The sequence below is a fragment of the Crocodylus siamensis genome, chromosome 13 (assembly GCF_052110815.1).
Source record: "Crocodylus siamensis isolate JL-2025a chromosome 13, ASM5211081v1, whole genome shotgun sequence".
Lineage (NCBI taxonomy): Eukaryota > Metazoa > Chordata > Crocodylia > Crocodylidae > Crocodylus > Crocodylus siamensis.
Window position 1 is genome coordinate 7,912,086 of NC_143407.1, and position 21,939 is coordinate 7,934,024.

General features: G+C 50.3%; 1 protein-coding gene across 1 annotated transcript in view; it reads right to left on the minus strand.

Moving 5' to 3' along the window:
• GRM4 (glutamate metabotropic receptor 4) overlaps positions 1 to 21,939 on the minus strand; it is a 200,376-nt gene that overhangs the window by 24,266 nt on the left and 154,171 nt on the right. Inside the window, exons 7-9 of the mRNA XM_090025751.1 lie at positions 14,319 to 14,519; positions 10,411 to 10,547; positions 6,139 to 7,074 (exon numbers count right to left, since the gene is read on the minus strand). Of these exons, the coding sequence (XP_089881877.1) occupies positions 6,139 to 7,074; positions 10,411 to 10,547; positions 14,319 to 14,519 (1,274 nt within the window). The remainder of the gene's footprint in view (positions 1 to 6,138; positions 7,075 to 10,410; positions 10,548 to 14,318; positions 14,520 to 21,939) is intronic.

Here is a 21,939-nt window from a genome sequence, read left to right on the forward strand (position 1 = left end):
AGACAAGACCAAGCCACTCCTGCTCATGATTCACCATCACCAGCAGCTCTCGCTAAGCAAACAAGCAGTCGTTATCTATTCTCTTCCCTTTCTCTGGCTCTCCCTTCCTCCCTGTGAAAGCAAACATGATAAACAGAAGAATATACAATGACACCACAATTCGGCTTCTGCCTTATCAGCACAGGAAACCGTCTCTTTCGTTAGATCCGCTGTTATTGCTATTTCTGTAATCCTCCGGGATCTGCAGGGATAAGAGGCTCCTTAGAGAAAGGGCTTGGGGGACTTGTTATAAAAATAATGTGCCACCTCCATGAAAAGTTGTAGACACAAGGTAAGGGGAAAAAAACCCATCAAACAGATCTTATCTGACTCTTCCCGGAGAAAACAATGAGCCGGGCTTGCTCATGCAGCTCGGATGGGACTTGGGCGTAGACGTTTGGAGGAAACACTTTGGGTGTGATTTCAGCCCTTGGCAGCAAAATAGTCCGTGCGTGTGTGTGTGTGTGTGTGTGTGTGTACACACGTGTGTATATACTCGTGCACACATATGTGTATGCAGACACGCTCTAAATGAAGCCACCTTAAGGGAGCAGAGCTAGATTAGGATGCCCTTGGTAGTGCCTACAGGCCTTCCCTGAGGCCAGGATCCCATTGTGTTAGACACTACACCCACAAGCCCATGGTCAGAGATGCTCCTTGCCCCTCCAGTCTATAGGAAAAGAAGGCAGGAGGGGCCTCTCCAGCCATTAAGGTCAGTTCTTTGAGTGCACAGACAACCAGGGATCTTAAGTCCTAAAGACCATCTAGTCTGCCCCACACATACCACGACCCCACAGCACATTGCAGAACCAAACACACCTTGCAATGTGCCACAGGTCAGAAACAGGGGACATGAGGGATCTGCAAAGGCAGAGGAATAATTGGTTAATATGTGCTGAGGAAGAGGGCCATGCCTCAAGCTACAGAGGGAAGCCCTTCCCCAAGCCCCGATACCCTCGGCAGTCGGAGCTGGGGGGGGAAAATCCTCCCTGACCCCCAAGTCTGGGTACCTAAGAGATTTATGATCCAACCTAAGAGGTGTAAGAAGGATTATTACGCCGAGACAGGGAAGGGAAATGGATGGAGATTAATTGCTCAAGTTCACAGGGCAGAGTTAAGAAGCCCTCTGCCAAGTGCCAGAGCTACAGGGTTATCTTTTCTCCCTGCTCCTTCTGCAAACCCCCTACTAGCCTGTAGGCATGCCGTTGACACCAGCCAGAGAGTGCCAAGGACTGAAGGAGTATTTTTTCTCTCAGGACAGGAAGGTTTATTGCATCCACCTGGCTGAGGCCTCTAACCACAGAGGTGGGCAGGGTGACTTGGTCGTATGGACCAGCTGCTACTGTTACCTACAGTGGCTGGGCTCTGCGGGTGCAGACCTGAGCAGAGAGCTGCTTGCTGCAGCCAAAAGCAGGCTCCAGTTCCTGAGCTGTTAGGTAGACATAAATTTAAGAAGTTAACAATTTAAGTGTTAAAAGACAACGTGCATTGAGCACAACTCCTCTCCCTTCCCTCAACTTTTGAGCAGGCCTCCAAACCAGCTCTGAGAAGAAGGATAATGCTGGATTAACATGTTTTGCCTCTGCTCTTTCTGGTTCTAGGAACATTAGACAAGCATGTCAAAGACAGGCCTGTGCAAGCCTGGTACCCACAACTGCATGCCAAAGAGACCCAGGCCCTGTTTCCCCAGGAATTACATTGGAAACTCAGGAGTCAGTCAGGTGATTAGTGGAAGTGGAGAACGAGGTCTCTGGGATGCCAGGAAATACTGAGATCCCAAATCCCAAGGGCTTTAGCTGAAGCAGTCAACTGAATCCCAGCTCCTTCTTTGGGGTACATGCACACAAGTTAGTGGGGGGCAAGATGAACCTGTTCAAACCAACTCCTAACAGGGGCTTTCTGATGGACACGAAGAGCTTCGGACACTGAGCGCTGAACCCCCTTCATCTCCTTTGATACTTCAGCCTTGACGCCTTTCCTTCATGTCAGCAGAAGGTCGCTTGCCTTTGAGCATCTGCAGATCAGCTAGACCAAGCAGGAGTGTCTCACTACCACACAAACGATCCTGTCCCCAGAAAGGGAGCACCAGGACATTGCTCCATTCCTGCTCAGTGGACGTGAGGGAAGTGAGGATGCTTTGATGAGAAGGATGGTGGTCTTGCTTCCAAAGGGAGTTGGGAACATCACTTTCCCAGCCTCTAATCAGCTTGTTAGCAGTCTAATAGTAGAGAAGTCTTGAATATTCCAAGCCCCCAGTGTGAGGCAAGACTTATTGTTGAACTGCTACTTGACAGCCAGCTTTTGGCAGCCCTAAATTATCCCATGACAAGCTGCAGTGAAGAGGTGAGCAACCTTGCGCATAATCTACAATCATTATCATTTCCATCTTTATTACCCACAGTATGCCGAACACATTAAGGCAGCTTTAAGGGAGCTTTTGTTTTGCAATAATTTCTTAAGAAACCTGCTTTCTTGTTAGTATCTCCCCTGCCATCTCATCAAAATGGAAATGCTACTGAAGGCTCTATTTATTTTCTTTAATTCTCCTTCCTGCTTTCAGCCCAAGCTGTTTGACTTGGTTGCAATCTCGTCTCCAGAACAGGAGGTTGGTCCAAGGTATAAGACATGTGTCAGGACTTGGGTTCATCTCCAGTGCTGATAGCGCCATGAGATGGATGGCAAGCCAGAGATCCCTTCCCCAGGATCTATACCCACAATTTCAGAGCACTTTCCTGAAGGACTCCAGGGAAAAGCCCATTATCCTCAGCCAACACTTCTCCCTTATAATGTGAGCAGTTCATCCTCCAAGGTTTCAAAGCATCTGCCACAAACAGCATCATAGGTGCCATGTCTACCCGGGCTAGCGCTATCCAGTCATAGCAGCATGGGTGTAGGAGGTGCTGAGGCAAACTCAAGTACCTGCTCCGACACCTCTTTGATATGAAGAGCCACTCTGGATGGACAGAGACTCCCCTCTGGCCTAGTCCTGGCAATCATCAGGAACCATGAGGAAGGACCTGCAGACTGCTTTGCGAGACCTGGTGTGTCACAGCCCTGGAAGACCTTTGCAGCACTTTCAAAAGACTCCCAGAGACAGAAGAAGGAAAGGGGAGTGTGGCTGGAGAAGTGGGAAAACAAGGAGATTCACGAGGGTGCCAGCTAGGGTGGCCTCTGGCAGGTGTGTGAAAAGCAGGGCTGCCTGCCCAGCACACCTGTACTTCTAAACTTACCTCCTGCGCCTCACCACCACACACGTGCCTTGAGATATCATCAAGTATGCCAGGCACTGCACAGAAACCAAACTCAACTCAGCTTCCCACTCCTGATGACGGAGTCCAAGATAGCAGCCCACCGGGAAGGAAGCAAGATGGGGAACAGGCAGTTGGCCACGGATTTCACCCCAGCAACAGTGCAAAGGCTCATCTATATAAAGCACAAGCCAGGTGAGGGAGGGAAAGTCATTTTAACCCAGCTGCTTTGCAACTGGACTTTTTTACTAGGGATTTTGGACATACCTATTCATATGGAGCTTTTGGTGATAAATTCATGCTTCTCATTCTCACTTGATTACAACCTGGGCTTCTTACAGACGAGATTCCTTCGAAAAAGTCAGTATTACCAGTTGGTAGGTAGGGAGCTAGGTCGATAGATCGATCGATCGATCGAGCTCACTTTCTCTTTTGGAAATATTTCCTTCTGTACTACTTACATAGTGACACTCCTAAAAGATAACAGGCACTCAGCAATTGAAAATCCACAGGGGAGAAGTCTCCGTTTCCAATGTTATGGATATGGAGGGTGCAGTGAAAGCTGATCAGTGCCTCTTTCCAAGTCCCCGCCTGCAATCAAGTCGCTCAGACATTAATAAGCACAGGCTGCATCCTGCAGTGCTTCATGGAGTTGAAGCTAACGCTGGGCAGCCAGGCTTGAATATCCTTCCATTCATCTTCCTGGGGAGAAAGACATGAAACTGCACACCCCTTCTGCAGGTAGTGAGACTCTCCATAATCCCCACTCGCTAGACTCCACCTTTCTCAATGCTGGTCTCTCTGTATTACAGATAAGGGTCTGGCCTAAGCTTACCCCATCTCCACTGACTGCAGAGCCTTAACATCGCATTGCTTAACAGACTGCAGTCTCAGACCACCTAATTTGCTGCTGACAAGACCCGAGAGAGATGGATTGCATTTTTCACCCGCCCTGCTCCCTGCTGCACATTGTGCCATCTTTCCCCTCGCAGGCAAGCGGAGGAATTTGTCATAGAAGCTTGTGTTGCCAAAACACGCAGGTGTTAATTAAAATCACAGCAACATAGTAATCGAGTGAGGAGCAGCACTGTACAGCACAGATCAGTGAGTGAGGGGAAGCTTTGAGGGGTTGTTTTTCTCTCCCCAGATGTCTCATGCTGGTAACACAGTGAGTGTTCCCATACGTACAACTTTTCTTTGGGAGACCGGTTTTGCATGGAGGAAAGGCACATGATCAGCAAACTCCAGAGGCCTCTGTTTATTCATATGGAATGGATAAAGCCACGGCAGACTTCCTGCACTTCACTTGCCTCAAAAATACCCAGCAAGTTAGGCACTGATGTGGGGACTGCAAAGGACATGATGAATGGATGCAGAACAGGACAAGGAAGCCACCAAGGGCAGGACCATCTTTGTGCTGCAGCCACGGGGCTGTACTCCCAGTTTAGCTCCTGTTTGGGGACCGCAGACAAGTCAGGTAGGCCCAGATTCAAAGGCCTTAGAAGCCAAGCTCTCACTGATTTCAATAGGAGTTAGGTGCCTAAATACCCTTGGTGGATTGAGTCCCTCACCTCTTGGGGCTTTAATTCCCTATTTGTAAAGTGGGGAAAACAATCCTGCTACTGTCTATCTTAACTAGTTAGATGATCGTGGAGAAATAATCCCTGCCGATGGGCCAGTGCAGCGCCCAGTACAGTTGGGCCCTGGTCTCAGCTTGGTCCTCCAGTCCCCACCAGCGTACAAATAACAGCAGTGCAGTTAGACAGCTGTGAAGAGCAGCTCAGGACTTCACACCTGGCAAGCATGAAAAGGGGAAATCAGGGTCTGAGGGCCCGTCTGCAGAGGGTCTATCAGCAATAGTGGCAGCTACAGCGCCACGGACGCTTCCCTTTCAGGACCGGCAGAGACCAGGACTCCTCCACTGGTTTCTGGCCTTGCACTGGAGAAAGCCAGAAGAGTCCTTCTGCTCAAGAAGCAGCCTATTTTCAGGGCCCCTTTGTGCAATCAGAACATAATTCACCCCTGGGCCAACCTCGGCCAAGCAAAGTGCCAGCCAAATGGGAAAGGATTTACCTTTGGGTTCCCAGAAGAACACCCTGAGGTTAGCTGTGTTTCCATGAAAACCATTACACTAGCGGCTCAGGCAATCACGGGTGGCCAAAGTGCATTTAAAAGCAGGACACCCATCTGCTCACAGCTTCAGTGTCTTGGGAATGGCAGCTGACGTGCACATCCCATTTCTCAGCTCCCGAGACACTAACAGGAGTCCTGAAGAGGCTGCATCACCCTTTAAGAGGCCGCAAGGGTCTCAGTGCCTCATAGGATCAGGCTTTTAATCTGTAGCTGAAGTAGGAGGGAGGAGTATGAAGCAATAAGGTAAAGCCCTGTGAGCCCACTCCATAAAGAACAGGAGGCTATTATACCGTTGCCCCTTTAGCTCTGGCTGATATTAGGGAAGATGGGGAGAAGGACTCTCTTATGGGGATATCGAGTGTCTAGGGGGAGTACCTAGGGACACCGCATTATTCTGTCTGTACGTTCAGAGCTGGCGTCAGTCGCATCCAAGCCTGTGGGAAGGGAAGGGAAGGGAAGGGAAGGCAGGGCATGAGAAAGCAGGAACAAAAGGCAGACAGAGAAGGGGCCAAGAGGAAACAGTAAAAACAGAGGGAACTGATGAATATGGAGGTGGAGGGGCACCAGATGCATCCAGTCAAGCAGGGCCCATTCCCTATGGGAATCCAGTAGGATCATACCGAGTCCCTGCACCTCACTCAAGGCCCCTCATTCCCCACCTTCCAACACATGAAGGATGCCAGTCATGAACTGCACCCAACAGTTCTCCCTCCCTTACCTTTTCTGCTGACTGTGATGTCCCGAAAAATATGGGAATGAAGGCTAACCAGACGATGCAGGTAGTGTACATGGTGAACCCGATGGGTTTGGCTTCGTTAAAGGTCTCTGGGACCCCGCGGGTCTTAATAGCATACACAGTGCAGGTCACCATGAGGAGCATGCTGTACCCAAGCAAACAGATGAGGGACAGGTCAGAAATGTCACACTTGAGGATGCCCCGGGCAAAGTGGGGGTTCGTAGTCCGCTGGTCCTCATAGTCAATGATGGAGTGAGAAGGGTCCACAATGAACCAGATGCAGACCCCCACCAGCTGCAGAGAGATGAGGCTGAAGGTGATGACCAGCTGGGAGGCAGGGCTGATGAAGCGCGGGGCGCTGACTGACTTCTTGCCCTGCTCAAAGATGCGGTAGATGCGATTGGTCTTAGTGAGCAGGGCAGCGTAGCTGACACTCATGCCCAGCCCCAGGAAGATGCGTCTCAGAGAGCAGGTGCCGAGGTCAGGCTCAGCGATCATCAGGAAGGTGGTGGCATAGCAAAGGAAGATCCCCGTCAGCAGGACATAGCTGAGCTCCCGCCCCGAGGCCTTGACGATGGGCGTGTCGTTGTAGCGCACAAAGGTCACCACCACAAAGAGGGTGGCGATGATGCCCACGATGGCAATGAAGACGGGCACCACAGCCCAGGGCGAGCTCCACTCCAGCTTGACGATGGGGATGGGGACACAGCTGGTGTGGTTCTCATTGGGGCGCTCGCTGAAGCGGCACATCTTGCAGTGGAACTCATCCAGCTGGTACTGGTACCCGTCGCAGCGCTCGCAGTGCCAGCAGCAGGGGATGCCCTTCACTAGCTTCTTCCTCTCACCTGGCTTGCAGGGCAGGCTGCAGATAGAAGATGGGAGCCACTTGCCTCCGCCAGGCCAGTGCATGCTTTCTATCTGCAGAAGGAGAGAGGAGACGCCTTGCTGAGCAACAAGTGCCTCACCGAGGGCACCAGGGTCCGGTGCACCAGTTAGTACAGTGTGGGGAAGCACTGGGGGTGATCGCACTCCTGACCTGGAGCCCCCTTCAGCTCCTCAACACTGTACTGCAGCAGCCCTTCCCCACCTACCCCAGAGCAGTGCCCCATCTCACTCACACAGCAACCCTTGCTGCCCTACCCTCACCCCTCCCACGAAGCTCCTTCAATGCACCCCTTTCCTTCCCTCCATCCCCATCTCAGCCTCACTCCAGTAGTCTTTCACCTCTCCCAACATGGGCTGGTGTCATGACGGGATCAAGAAAGCACTGGGGAGCAGAGATGCTGTCTCAACACTCATGCCACCATTAGCCTGGGATCAATCAGAACCTCAGCCCCCAGAAGAATGATGCTGGTGCATTGACCTCCTGGCATCAACCTCTACTCTCTTCTTTAAATAAATATGCACAAGAGTGTAGAAATCTGAGGTCCAAACCATCTCCTGGGTCACTGCAGGACTAATATGACTCCTAACTGGGAGTGAGACTTGGGCTCCAGGCAGAACTTTATACCCTTCAACAGGATTCGAGCATCTCCTGCTCCGAGTAGCCACAGTAGAGAACTGGAACCCACCACTGGGGACCGGGCTACAGTCAATGGTTGTGAGGAGCAACATGACAGTGCCTGATGCTATTTTGCTCCTACCTGGCTGTTGCTGTTAGAGGGAGTGTCATTTGAATGCTTGGCATGGGAAATACTCCCAAGGAAAAGGTTGCTGGTAAACAGGCTGTTGCTCCTACCACGTGTTGCTGCATCTGAAATGCAGCTGTTCTTCCTTTCATTCACTCATACCAAGCAGGTTGTTTCTGACCCTCCATGATACTCACCAGGATGCTGCAGGGGCTGAGAGATGAAGGAAGAGCCCAAGAGCTCAGGAGGGAGATAATATACTGTGGTAAGAGCAAAAATGGCTCACAAAAAAGGTGGTCAGGAATTCTCAAATAAAGCATATTCCGTCCCCCATCCTCCACCCCTTTATCACAAAAAGGCTGATTCATCAAAACCAAGACACTGGGTCCAGGTTGCGTTCAACTCATTTTCCAATGCAAGCCTTGAAATTGTCCACATGACCCATCTGGACATTTTTAAATGAAAATTCCCACTTTCCAGTTTGAAATTATTCTTTGTTTCAAGTTAAATGGTGGTAAAACATGGGGAAAAAGAACATTTAAAAGGCAAAATCAAAGCAACATGATTTGCCGTTATCAGAACAAAGTCTTTCAACTGGGCTGATCCCATTGTTTTTTTAACATAAACAATTTTGGGATTTCAACTTTTCTTCCCAATTTAGGACAGGAAAAATGTGCAAACTTCAAGAATTCTCAAGGGATGGGAGAATTGTTTTCTGCCGATTTCTACTTATGGGGTTGCCGGACGTTCTGGCATCGAAAGGACAGGAGGGAAAATGGAGCTGTGGCTAAAACCTATTTCTTGTTTCTGAAACGCAGTGCCTCGCACGCATTTAGTACCATCAACCCAACCAGGCTAAGGTGCAAAACTGCTACGTACAAAGACCATTTCTAGAATCGATGAGCCGCAACTATCCCTGGAGTGGAAGGACGAAAATGATAGAGAGAGAGAATGATAAGCTCAGCAGCGACTGTTTGTTGACCCAATGCAAACACAGTGCCTCTGGGAGATTTTTTTTTAAAAAAAAATTTAAAGTCCCAAGCCCGGGGCAAAGCTAAGACAAAAGACAAAAGATTTTTTTTTTTTGCCCAAGTTAAAAAAAAAAAACCCAAACCCTGGTGACCTCTTTGAAATGCTTTGACAGCCAAACGCTTTGGAGCTGAGTCTAGTAATTTGGCCAACGGCTCATTGTGGCATCAGGGATGTGCCTTTTGCTGCCACATGAAAACCCGTCTAAATTTGGTCGATTCATAAGCCTTTGAAAAAATACCATTCAAACAGGCTTGCTAGACACTTCTGAGAGGTTAGCCAGGAGCAGTGACTGTGCTCCAGTTGGCTTTCCTTGCAGGACTTCTCTTTCAAGTGCAGCAGGACTTCCCTTGCAACTGCAACTCTGGGTTGCACAGACTGTTGTATCCCCGTCCTGACCTGAGAGCAGGGCGCCTGTTTGTCCTGTGTTCTCGACGACAGCCCTGTTGGGCCCTGGCAGCATGAAGGAGAAAGCATCTTGGCTGAATGCAGAGGGTACAAGAGCCAGTACTGAAGGTGCAGTATAACAGATGGGGAGAAAAAGCTTGGGGTCCAGTGGTAGTCAAAGGGACTGGTCAGGAAAGGGGATGGGGGAGGGAGACACAGATCTGATGATGGGCAAGGAGAAAGCTGGGTCTGGCTGGATAGGGCTGCACAAGTGGGGAATAGTCAGAATAGTCGGTGGGCTTTCAAACACATTCACCTGCAGAGCCTCAAACGGACCCAAAACTGCCCACCCTCAGCCTCTTTCTCTGCTATAGCAAATGTCTGTGAAACCTGTTGGATAAGGGCTCTGCTCCCTCCTTGTGCCAGCACACAAAAGGGCTGACCTCTTCTGACTGCTCTCAGTTCATCCATTCACTCAAGTGTCTGAGCAGTGGCTCTAAAGGGTCCGTCTCATCAGCGCATCTCAATACGACGCCCTGTGAGAGAATTTTGGTTTTTACCACTTACTTTTAAATAATTTTAAAAAAAAACAAAACAAACTGGAAATGGCACATAAAACAATCCTACATCCAAAAACTGCTATAATCCACATGAAGTCAGAAGCTCGAGCACGAGGAAACGCTGGAATCAAAGCTGCCGATGCAACCTTAAATGGGCCACTCATGCACACACATTAGGACAGAGCCCTTTAATTACACACTCACATACTAGGGAGAAAGCAATGAGTGAGCATGTCATTAAAGACTGTTTCATAACGCGCACACAACAAGGAGGCTGAACTGAGATTGTGCAGGCAGCCTTAATTATAGCATTTCCTAACCTAGGAGTGCTTATCTTTGCGTCCGATGCTCCTCAAGGGTGTTCCATGAATGCAGAACATGTTACATCCTTCCAGAGCTAACAGTGTATCATGCATCAGTTGGGAAGAGCTTGGTTGGCCACAGTAGTGAGTTGGTGCAGCCAATTTGGGTACTGGGGATTTCCATCCCCTGTAAACCAGCTGCTGGGTCATTTCTCTAAGATTAGCACAGAGGCAATGCTGCCCAGGGAACGCTCTGGGGAGACAGGGCTAGAGCTGCTGGCCTCTCTCTTTGCCAGATGCCTCTCCACTGACTGTACAGGCAAATGCAAAACCAGTCCAAGGTCTTACATTTAAGTGCAGGTGATCACTCCACTGCCCAATGACTTTGTACTCGGGGGTGGAATTTCGGATCTGGTACTGGTAGATGTCGTAACGGCCAGGGGCATCTCCATTCTCGTTGAACGTCACCGGGGTCCCAGCAATGCCTGCAAGACAGGAAGGGGTTAGCATCCAAAGGCAGTGCACCTTGCTGCGCCCTGCACTGAATCCATCTGGCACAATCTAATCCAGATCCAATAAAGTCAGTGGGCTCTTTGCTACTAACTCCAAGAGGCCCTTAAATATCTGCCATCTTCCACGATCTTTACAGCGTTTTGTCTCTCAATAACTATGATAAAAAAATAGCCCATCCTAGCGAGCCTGTCAGGGCAATGACTGACCTCTCATGAAAAAAAAAAATCACCTTGCTCATGTGGATGAAGATAACAAAAGACTCATTTGGCCTGAACCTCAGATAGGGTAGATCAGCTCAACTGTGGCTCTAGCCCCTTCAAGTCTCCAAAAAAATTTCATTTCTTTCAAACAGAAATCCCCATTACCTGTGCCTGGACATTGCAGCAATGGGCATTTCTGGAATCCCTGGGGCCGGCCGCTATGACTCTACTGAGCAACAATAGCCATTGGGACAGACTTGAGCCTGAGATTTCCTTGCCTCAAATCTAGAAAGGTCTTCTAAAGCCCTAATTCAGCCTGTATTTAAACACCTCCGTTCGGCAAAGCACTAACCACTAACTAGCTGGTGCTTAGCTTTCAGAGAGGACTTAAGTCATACTGCCACTGCTCAATTTCGGTGATGCTGATCCAGAGCCTTACCCCTGTGTGAAGAGAAACTGCAGAATTCTCCACCCGCTCTAGTGGCAGTGTTTCACACTCACTTTGCACAGATGTAAACAGCTATAAAAGGTGTGAGGCCAGGAGTCAAGCTGAGACATCATTAGTGAGCAAAAGAGACGGCAGAGATAAAGGAGCGAGAACTGACGGAGATGGAGAAAGGCGGTGTAGCTAGAGGAGACACCAGCAAAACTAACATGCTCCCATGTCGAAATCGGCCCTTAGACTTGTCATTTATCCGAGCTGCTCAGTTTCCCACGTGAAGCAGATTTCAGAGATGCTCGGCAGGTCTCCCTCCTGTCCCCTAGCGGCCCGTACGTCCTCGCAACATCAGCCAAAATCTTGGTGTCTCTTTCCTAAAGCGCTGCACAATAAATCCATGCAGAGCAGCACTACATCATGACGCACCATCGTTCATTCAGTGGGAACAGTAATCTCCTCTCAGCATTCAGTTATGCAGCTCACAGAGGGAAACTGCGAGGCGGCACCTCACGTTTATATGCAGCCCGGACAAACGTGGACTTCATAAAATTGCTGGCTGCAGGCAGTGGCTCTTGGCAGGCTTAGCCCAGGGAAGTGCCACGGGGGATTTCTCAGCACAGATTCACACCTCAAACCTGGCACACAGCGTGCCTTGCTGCTGCAGTCACAGGCTGCCCCACAAGGCCTGGGGACCTACCTCAACCTTGGCCTGCAGCACCTTCTCCTGTGCCAGGCCCGGACCTCTCACAGCTCTGCAACAACCCTCATTAAGGACCGACCTGACGCAGACAAGTGCTGAGGTGTTCGCCCCTGCCCCACACCTAGACCCACTCTGTGCTCTCCCCAGCTGCAAAGGGCTTTCATACTGGACAGGTCTGCAGCAGCCTCTGCTGAGCACACGCCACTCGCAAGGCAGCGAGCTTGGTCTACGGGCTGACAAAGACTGGGGAGTTAGACAACAGCACCAAACTCCTTCCACCTGCATGACCTGCGGCACCCTGTGAACCCAGGCTGGTTTGCCATGGGGGAAGGAATTAACTCACTGCACCACTGAGCCCCTTCAGTTGTAAAAGGAGCAGGGTTCGATTCAGACCCAGACAGAGCAAAGGCTCCTGAAGTGTGGACGGGCAGAGGCATAGCCGGCTTCGCCCTGACAGTCCATTTCCAGAGAGCTTCTCCTTGCTGCATGCAAAACAACCTAAGCACCCTCCCCCATCCATACCGCCCCCCCCAACCTGTACCTGAGCCTTCCCTCTAGGGAAAGAGCATTTTCTACCTTCGTCTCATGCCACAGACACCCCTGCTTGCATGACAAGCTATGGTTGGCAGCTGAAATGCAGCCAACTTCAATTGCAACTCAGGTGCTACAGCAGACGAGGTTCTTTGGGTGAACCTGATATCTGATATTTGGACGAATGCTACTGCAGCTGCATTCATGAAATAGCGGGAAGAGGCTATCCTAATTTAGGCTGAAGTTCAAACCCAAGGCCAAAGAGGAGGCAAAAAGGTAGTGCAAATCATAAGTCACTGGGAACAGATAAACAGGTCCATAATACGCCGCTGAAACTGCAGAGGGACTCTTAAGAAAGAACATGTGTAATTATCCACATTGCAATTTGACCAGGACACGCTAATTCATGAGAAGTACTAGGGGCTCTTTAGCCAGTCCTATAAATTTAGCCTAATGCCTTCACCCAAAGCACTTTGCCACTTTCTTAAAATTACTCGAAAGTTAAATCAAGTGAATTGTACAAATAAATACTAATAAAAGGAGAGAGGCGAGAATTGAGCAAGAGGGGAAGAGGGAAAAATAAATAAGGAAGACATATTGCAGAGAAGATCACAGAGAAGAGATAAATAGAAGCAATAAGCAGGACAGGACAGAAAATGTTTATTAAAGAGATATAGTATGGGGAAAAGATGAGTTTCCAGGAGAGATCTGAAGGAAGACAAAGATGTAGCAGAATGAATCAGACAAGAAGCTTATTTCAACAAAGGGGAAAGGAGAGAGCGAGAAAGAATGGAAACAGAACTGGGAAAGGAATGAACCAACGGCGGGTGGTCTTGTTTTACAGCCCTATTTTGGAGCGTGAGAAATTTAGGGCATGTCAGCACGTTCATTAATGTGTTTTTGCTAATGCGCATTACATTTAGTACCTCTGGGCACTTTTACACATGCTCCGGGGCTGGGAAGGAGGATGGCGCTTTAATTAGAGCAAATCCCAAGGCGCAGAACTCCCCACAGGGCTCGAATCCCCAAATGAGCCCTGGATCTGCAAAACAACTCAGCTGCCATTTAGGTCCTTAGGCTTCACCTGCACTAGAAAGTTGCTGCATACTCTGACATGGTTAATGCGGAATAGCCTCTTTAGTGCTCATACAGTTATAACAGCACATGAGTTTTCTGCCAGAAAAGCACGGGAAGAGGAATAACTGTACCAACACATGGCATCTTACAGAGGAACGCTTGCATGCACAACATGGCTTGTGCCACACTCATAATCTAGAGGAAAAAAAATAAGTTGCACATCTACCTACAATAGCCATATAGCTAACGGTTCTCAGGATACATCTGCCCCTGAGCAAGTGGTCAGAGTGGGCATTTTGAACACTGCCCGTGGGAGCGCACGTCTTGCGGCCTTTCAGCGTGCTCTGAAACCACTTGGTCTTTATGAAAACCCCATCCTTCATTTTCAGATGGGCTTAGGGAAAAATCTGGCCTTTCAACAGCCTGGGCCTCCATTTCATCGGCAACATGGGGGCAGCAATAACATCAGCCTGTCTCAGACTGTGCCCTCTTTGAGCAGGGATAGTCTGTATTTGTGTGTGTAGCACCCAGCCTACTGGTGCTACCATCTATGTTGGGGCTCTTTGCATTAGTGCAATACACAAATCAAGCAGCGAGTCCAGGCTGAGAGCAGGAGTGGGGAGCCGGGGAAGGGGCCAATTCTGTTCTTGTGCACGCCCCACCCTGGGAGAAAACCTCCAAATCATCCCAATGCTGCGAGGACGGAGAGTGCAATGCGTCCTCGTCCTCTATCACACTCCCGCTCCTTGTCGTATCAAAGGACAGACCCTCCCCATACACACGCAGGCATACAGACCTGAGAAGTTGACGCTGCGGATGTACTTGAGGAGCTCCACGCCATCCACCGGGTCCATCTTGGGGCAGAGGCCGACCTTACCGGGACACAGGTTCTTGTGCATGTTGTGCAGGGCGTGCCCCATGGCATAGACGGCATCGATGACAAACTGCACCTTCCCCTCCTGCTCGTACGAGGAGTCCTGGCCGATCCGCTCACGATCTGTGAACACACACGGTGTAAGGCTGTGAGGAACCCACTCACTGGGCTTTCCATGAAGGCCAGTCCCATCACAACCAGCCCCTGGGCTTGGAGTACTGGAAGTGCCCCGTGTCCAGCACCCTGACCCCATGCCCCACCAGCCACGTGGGAGGGGAGTAGACAGGAGCTCTCCATAAGCCCTGTCCCTACCCCATTGGATTTACAGCTAAGAGGCTGCACTGAAGCATAAAGGCATCCCCCAAGCCAGCAGTCCTACCACGTTCTCCAGAGTGACTCAGGCTGAGATTTTGGGTTGTAGCCGTGTTAGTCTAAGGACATAGGCAGGCAGGCTTCTTTGGGTAGATGTGATCTCTTTCATTAGACCAGCGGAGCAGTTGGAAAACTCAGGCTGAGATGACAGCTAATTCTGCAAACTAGATGTAATTGCACTGGCTGGTGATCCAACAGCATGGTTGTATATATGGCAGTTGAATAGCTGACAGCTTCCTTGTGTGGTGCACTGTAACAGCTTTGGCAGCTTGCTCCACGCAGAAGGCAGGGTAGCATTGCACCTTACAGACTAAATCAGAGAGGCATAAGCTTTTGTATGCAACTCTGTCTACTGCTGACTTCAGACTAACAGAGTAACTACCTTGTTGAGCTCACTGCAGCCCAGGCTCCTACACCCCTCTGCCAAAGCCTGTGTGGCGGACAGTGGTGTAGCACAGGAATACCTGAAGTCGCTCGCATTCAGGGAACAGCTATCCACCCCTAGCACAGAGCTCATCAACCCTGCTTCTCTTCTAATTCACCTTCGCAGCAAGTTAAATGACTTCACTTGAAGCTCTAAGCTACCACAGCTGGCTGCTTCCAGGACCTGAGGTAGTTCATTTGAAGCTAGTGTGGTATTGCTACACTACGCTGCAGCCTGCAAAAATACCCCGATAACTGCTGGAAAAAGTTGGCACAGAATGCACTGAGGCCTTTTGCCCAGCACCAATCCCCGTACAACGCCTGCTGAAACGAGGCGGTGAGCGCAGTGGCTCTGATGTTAAGACATGCTCCCATCAGAGGGGCAGGAGTTGGGTCGTTCTGAAATCAGACCTATAATTGAGGGTGTGGAAACTCAGGAAATCTGGTTTCAGCTCTGGTCACTCCTTCCACCAACCTGCTGCGTAACCTTGGATAAATCCTTCAGGGCCTGATTTTCAAGTCATCATTTGGGGATACCACTCGGGACAGCTGCAAGTGCCCAAGATCCATAAGAATCTGGCCGTAATCCTTCTCCAGGCCTCAGTTCCCCCAGTGCAAATAACCCCTTTGTCTGCCTTCTTTATTCAGAGGAAGCTCTTCAGAGCAGGACCAGTCTCATCCTATCTGGGCATACAGTGCCTATCACAACCGCTGCAAATTGTAAAAACAAGGTCCTACTGCAAGTCCTAGATAAAGCCACACCCTTGACTCAACCTTGGCCAGATGTGGAGGGCTATGCAACCCAGACCTAAGTTTTTGTGCCTCGAGTGAATGTCTATCAATATTTCTCCGGGAATAGCTGGGAACTGCCGAATGCCTGTTGTGCAAAAATCCCCTGTGAAGCATAGTAGCATCATTTAATCACTTATAGTTGTTTAGCACTTCCATCTTAACACTAATCTCTGCTGTAAACCCCATAAAACCTTTCAGCTAGTTAGAACTCATCTTTCCCAGACAAGAAGTTTATGGTACATAAACTTTACAGGGTGAACACTAACAGCGTCAGCATGGAAATATATTCTAAACAACCCCAAAGTCATCAGGAAGCCTAAAGGAGGCTGCGGTAGATGTTTCTGAAACTGGGCCAAATAGTATTCAACATCCCAAACCTGATATGGGTGTAGAGGTAAAAGCTGAGCACTTGGGAGAGGAGGGGAAGGAAAACATCTCCCAGCACTGCATGAAAGCTCTGAATCAGCACCCATCTCCTTCCTCAATGCCAAGCTTTTTCCAGCACTACGATATATATTTTTCAGGAGGTCCCACCTCCTAGAAGAGGGCCTTTCAGGAAAGGCAGAATAACCTGCGTATGCTTGGTGGGTGATGCTGTAGCTGTGATGCTCTAGGAAACACAAGAGGCAAAGATTTTTGTGGGTGATCTCTTTTACTGGACCAATTGCATGGTTAGGATGGACTTAGACAAGCTTTCATATGCAGCATGGTCTTCTTCAGGGCACCAGGAGAAGAATGCACTGCAGTTAAAAACTCGTGTAAGTCTAGCCCAGCCATGCAGTTGGTCCAGCAAAAGAGGCCACCCACTAAACCCTTGCCTCTCTGCATTTCCTTTGCAGCTAGTCATCCCTGGAGGGGCTTCTCAACATCCCCCCTGATTTAATGTGATCGCTATGGTTCATGTGAGGTATGGCACCTGCCAGGATGCAGTGTGCTCTGCCCTCTGGGTGAGGGCAGGCGCTCCGTCCTGGCAGCTGCATGGCCGCAATGCCTCGTGGGAAGGGCGTTGTTCCCTATAGGATGCAGGGCTGCGGCTGAAATGCCGACCCCATCCCGCCCTGCACCCGGGCACAGCCTGGTCCCACCCTTTGGGTTGTTTTGTTTCCACCGCATTGGAACCGTTTGCAGTTGGCAGTGGTCCACGCGGTATGTATTTTCCGGCATCTCAGGGCTCTCATACCCCAGTCATGGCTTAAGCTACAGTTTATGCAAAAATGATTCATCCCCCCACATGCCAGTCTCATCCACCTTGCCATTGGCATCTACAGAATCAGTCTCTTGGGAGCTATCGCGTGTCAAGGGGCTGTCTGTGCGATATCCATCACTTGCTGCGTGCCCTCTGTCACGTCCTCACCACCCCTTCAATCTCCTCCCGGCCTACTCCCCGACTCCTCTGATGCCCCAGCACTGACCCATAGATTCATTCCCAACCTTTCCTGCCAACCCTGGATTACAGGATCATTCAAGTATGTGGTAATTACCAGCGACAGCTGCCTGCCTCTCCCTGTCATAACTGCTCTTAATGGGACTTGAAACATGTTAATCATTTAGCAAAAGACACCGATTAACATAGCACACTGTTAATTAAAGCTAAGGGAAAGTCCCCTGTGGTGTGGCACTGCATCAGAGAGCAACGGATGGGGGCCTCCTCAATACCCCCGTCACAGCCGCAGGAAGAAAGCCCTCCAGACACGAGGCTGAGCACAAGTGAGCTTGGGTTAGGCTACGGGCTTGGAAAGCATCGACATAAGGGGGCCAGGGCAGGGTGGGGTTTCCACGAAGTGCAGCTGCTAGTTGCCCACCTCAGCCCAGCCTGGCAAAGTCCTGAGGTTTGCTCCTCTGTTTTTGGGTGCTGATGGGACAGGAGAAGGTTGGACCCTCCCGGGTTTGGAAACCTGGCAGGCAACTCTTCAGCGGGTTGAGTACTGGGGAGCCGGCTCTAAACCGACGGACCCCACGGACGGGACCCTAACACGCAGAATCAGATTAGACCTGGGTGTGAACAGAGACCGGGCTGACTCCTGACGGGGGCTGCCGCGCACAGACTGACCCTGTGGCTCTGTCCCCCGGTCCGAGCTGCACGGCCCAGTGTGGAGAGGGGTTGCAAAGACCCCCCGGCCTTGCGCTCCTATCACTCAAGGACTGAGGAGCTCCAGGCGGGACGCTGAGACTAGACCCCCCAGAGGGCTGGGACTGGCTGGGAGGTGGCGCTCTCCGTCTGCTAACGCTGCTGCCTCTGCTCCCTCCCATCCTCTGGGCCTGCCTCGGCCTTCCAGCCTTGAGACGTGCTTGCCAGAGGGCGACACGGAATCAAGATTATGCAACAAGGCACAGGGCTTCCCGTAAAAAGGCGACGTTAAAAACCTGGTAGTTGTAAGCTCATTCAAGCCCCGACCTCAAAGGAACTGTGAAGCAAGCCCTTCGAGCTGGGAAAGTCAGCTAGGGTGAAGGGGAGGCCCTCGCTTCCCCAGCTTACCTCTCCAGGAGGAAGGGAGCACAAGAGCATGCAAAGGCTCTTGCAGGTGGGCAGTTTGCAGCAGGTTCCTGGTAGGCAGGGAGCCCCCCAAGGTGGCAAGGAGAAAGCCAAGGAGAAAAGCAACAGATGTTCACATTTCTCAGCTTCCTAAGAGCCCAGAACGTGACAGATCTCTTTGCAGTGCTGGAAGCTGGTACCGTGAGCAATCAAGGGGCAACCATCCCTTGCTGCCAAGTGGCAGAGACCAACTGGTCTCTGCCATCCTCTAGCCATGCATCAAGCCATGAAAGTCCCTGCTGTTAGCCCTGGCTTTTTGCATGTCGGGGGCAAGGGATGATGGCCCACGGCACCCACTGGCCAGGTCAAGCCTGAGCAGGGGCTGTGAGATAAGGAGATACTTGGTTTTCTCTATCTGAGAGGGCTGGACTGAGGGCAGTGCGGCAGGGGGGTTCCCTCAGCCGAGTGTGATGCTGATACGTCCCAAGCAAGCACTTCTGTCTGCAGCATCCCTGCTCACGCACCCCACGCAGAGCGTGGTCACTTGCTCACGATGCTGCCTGGTGACTCACACAGGGAGACGAAGGCAAGATCAGAGCGGAGAGCACGAGGGATATTACTAAAGAGGAGGGAGAAGACGTGAGAAGGAGGTGGGGAAAGAGAAACAGATAAAGGGAAAAAGAAGAGAGGGAGAGGCCATGCTTCCCACCATCTGCCCTCCCCTGGAGTCCGCTCTGTTTTTCTCCCAGTACAAACCCCCACCAGCACACGTCCCATCTCCACAACGTGCCCATGACATTATGCAAGAGAGATCACAACGTGCACACCTCCTCATCTCTGCTGAACAAAAAGGCAGCTGCTCCTAAAGCCAGGCGGGCAGGAGCGGGGCAGCGAGAGGCAAAACAGCGCTGCAAGAACGACATACGCCGGCATCCCTGTTTCGTGCCGCTCCCAAACTTCACCGGGAAGGAGCGTGGAGATGCGTTCACCAGCCAATGTGCTGGGCTGAGATGATGTTAGAACAACTGGTACAAACTGACCAACAAGAAAAGATGATATCAAGGAGGTAAATTTGCAGTCCATCCTTCAAAGTTATAAAAATTCTCTCGGACTTGCACTGAGATTACTCATGCGAAGCCCGTCAAGTTCTCCCTTCTTCCACGTTATTGACAGGGGCTATTAATCTTCTCCCTCGGCTTAGGGCCCTTTCATGCATTCATCTCTCAACAAGCAGACAAGCCACTCTATCTTGTCAAGATAATTACCCATTAAAATAAAAAAGGGTGTAATAGACTTTACTCCAGAGCTACACCCAAGGGGATGCTCCCCCAGCGCTCCTATGGGGTTGCCATCTCGCAGATAAAACATGTTATCATAAGACCCGCAGTATGCCACATGTGCGTTCTTCAACGTGCTCACTTGAGGCGAGATGCAGGTACACCCCTGAGTGACACAGAACCAGGAAAATCCCTTGTCGGTACGTTTCCATGCATGGCTGAGGGTGCACAACTGCGCATACTATTGCAGGATACTGAGCACACCATAAGCGCATTGCTTGCATCTTCCATAGGTTGCTCACCATGACTTGCCAACGTGCAACTGTGGGCTGCCCTTAGGATAAACGGGTTTCAGTGCCCACTCTGCTCCCCTCCGAAAAAATAATCAGCATGTTATAGGCAGTCCTGCGATGGGTCTCTACAATGAAACAAGGGCTCACTGAACTCTCTCAGGGCCTTCCCACCAACGGAAGCAGCCGAGAGCCCACAAGCTCGCAAACCAATCCACTCCCCAAAGGTATTATAAATGAGACTTCCAGTTTGGAAGAAAATATTTGCCAGCAATGGGAGGTATTTTCCTTCCTGATACACATCAGTGAGGGAATTCCAACCCCAGGGTATATTTTTCTGTTTCTCCACCTCACTGTCAACCTTGCATCATCACACCCTTCCCAGGCTTGCCCTAATATCCTGAGAAGGCATGAAAAGATAGAGAAGGAGGACCGGCACAAAAATTAGACTGGAAGAAATATCTTCCCTTTACAGGAAAAAAATGACTCTTCTCAATATGGTAGAGTTAGGAGATCAAATCCAGACCCTGGTTCTGGATTTCCCTACCTTCCTGCCTTGAATTTCTGAGGCAGAACTGATTTAATCAGATATATTTTTTTTTTTTAACTTCTACCACATTTAAATTTTAAAAAAAAACTAGCACCCTCAAGCATAAAGCCCCCAGGGTGCTTCAGCCAAAAAGAGAAGTCCTCTGGGCAAAGGTGGCCTTTGATGGGTTGTACTGACTTTCATGGAATTTGTAAGCCAAAAATCACTTTGGGCCAAAGTCTGCATAGGGTTTTAGCTGCTTATTGGTGCATGTAGATGTCTAGTGGGGTTTCCAGAAATGCCTAAGTAAATTAGGTGCCTAACTCCTATTGAAAGTCACTGGCGGTGCTGGGAATTATTGTCCCAATGGGTACCTTACTGCCTTTTTAAGGCATCTAAGTCCCTTTGTAAACCCAGCCCTAAACATTTGTAGTGAAAAATGATCTCCCACCGCTCTGTTAGAACAAGCACCTCCAGTTCTGGCTAAAAAGGATGGAAATCCAATGTCTTCCTCTCAAAACGCTGACACCAGAATACACATAGAAGATGGACATCCATCTGCATCTTCTAGGAATTAGAGAGCCCACCATCGTCATTCCAGGTGACCGAACACCAGTCAGGTGCCAGTACAAATGTTTCAGCCTCTCATAATCTAGCAATTAAGCCACTGGATTGTCAGATTCAGGACACGGGGGTTCAAGTCCCAGCTCAGACTTCCGGCGTGACCTCTGGTAACGCACCGAGGCACATCAGCACAGCCACAAAGGTGCGAGGCAGCATGGGCAGGCACATCTATAGTCATTTCCAGTTACCCAGCCCAAGTAACAACAGCAGAGAAGCCATCAATGCAGACTTCAGCCCCGGCTCACAATCGGCCTATATCCCCCGCTTTTGCAGCCCCCCCCCCCAAAGTCCGTGCTGTGTTCACACGGCTATTGTTAGCCACGCTAACTAGATTAAACCTAGCGCAGGTATGGGTGGGCATGCTGTGTCTGGGCACGATTATGCAGCCCACACAGCACACCTGGAGCTCGCCCTCCAGCTTTCCCGGCTGGCCCTGCACTGTCACAGATCAGAGGAAGTCTCCAAGGCTGTTACTGCGGCACCTTTTGCTGGGACCAAAACGCTTGCCAAGAGGAAATTAGGCCAGCGCAGGAAAATGCAGATCAGGCAGCAGAGTCTTGTGATGGCATGTTCCAGACAAGAACACAATAAATCTCTTTGAAACTCTCAGTAGATTAGGCCCGCGGAGGGAATGTGACCCTGCTGATTATAATAGCAGGGTCGCGCATCGTTCTACCGGTCGGATAATTAATTTTCAAGTACTCAACGAGCCTCGCCAGGCACCCCTCTGAGAAGGGACGCAGCTATGTTCCCCAGCAGTGAA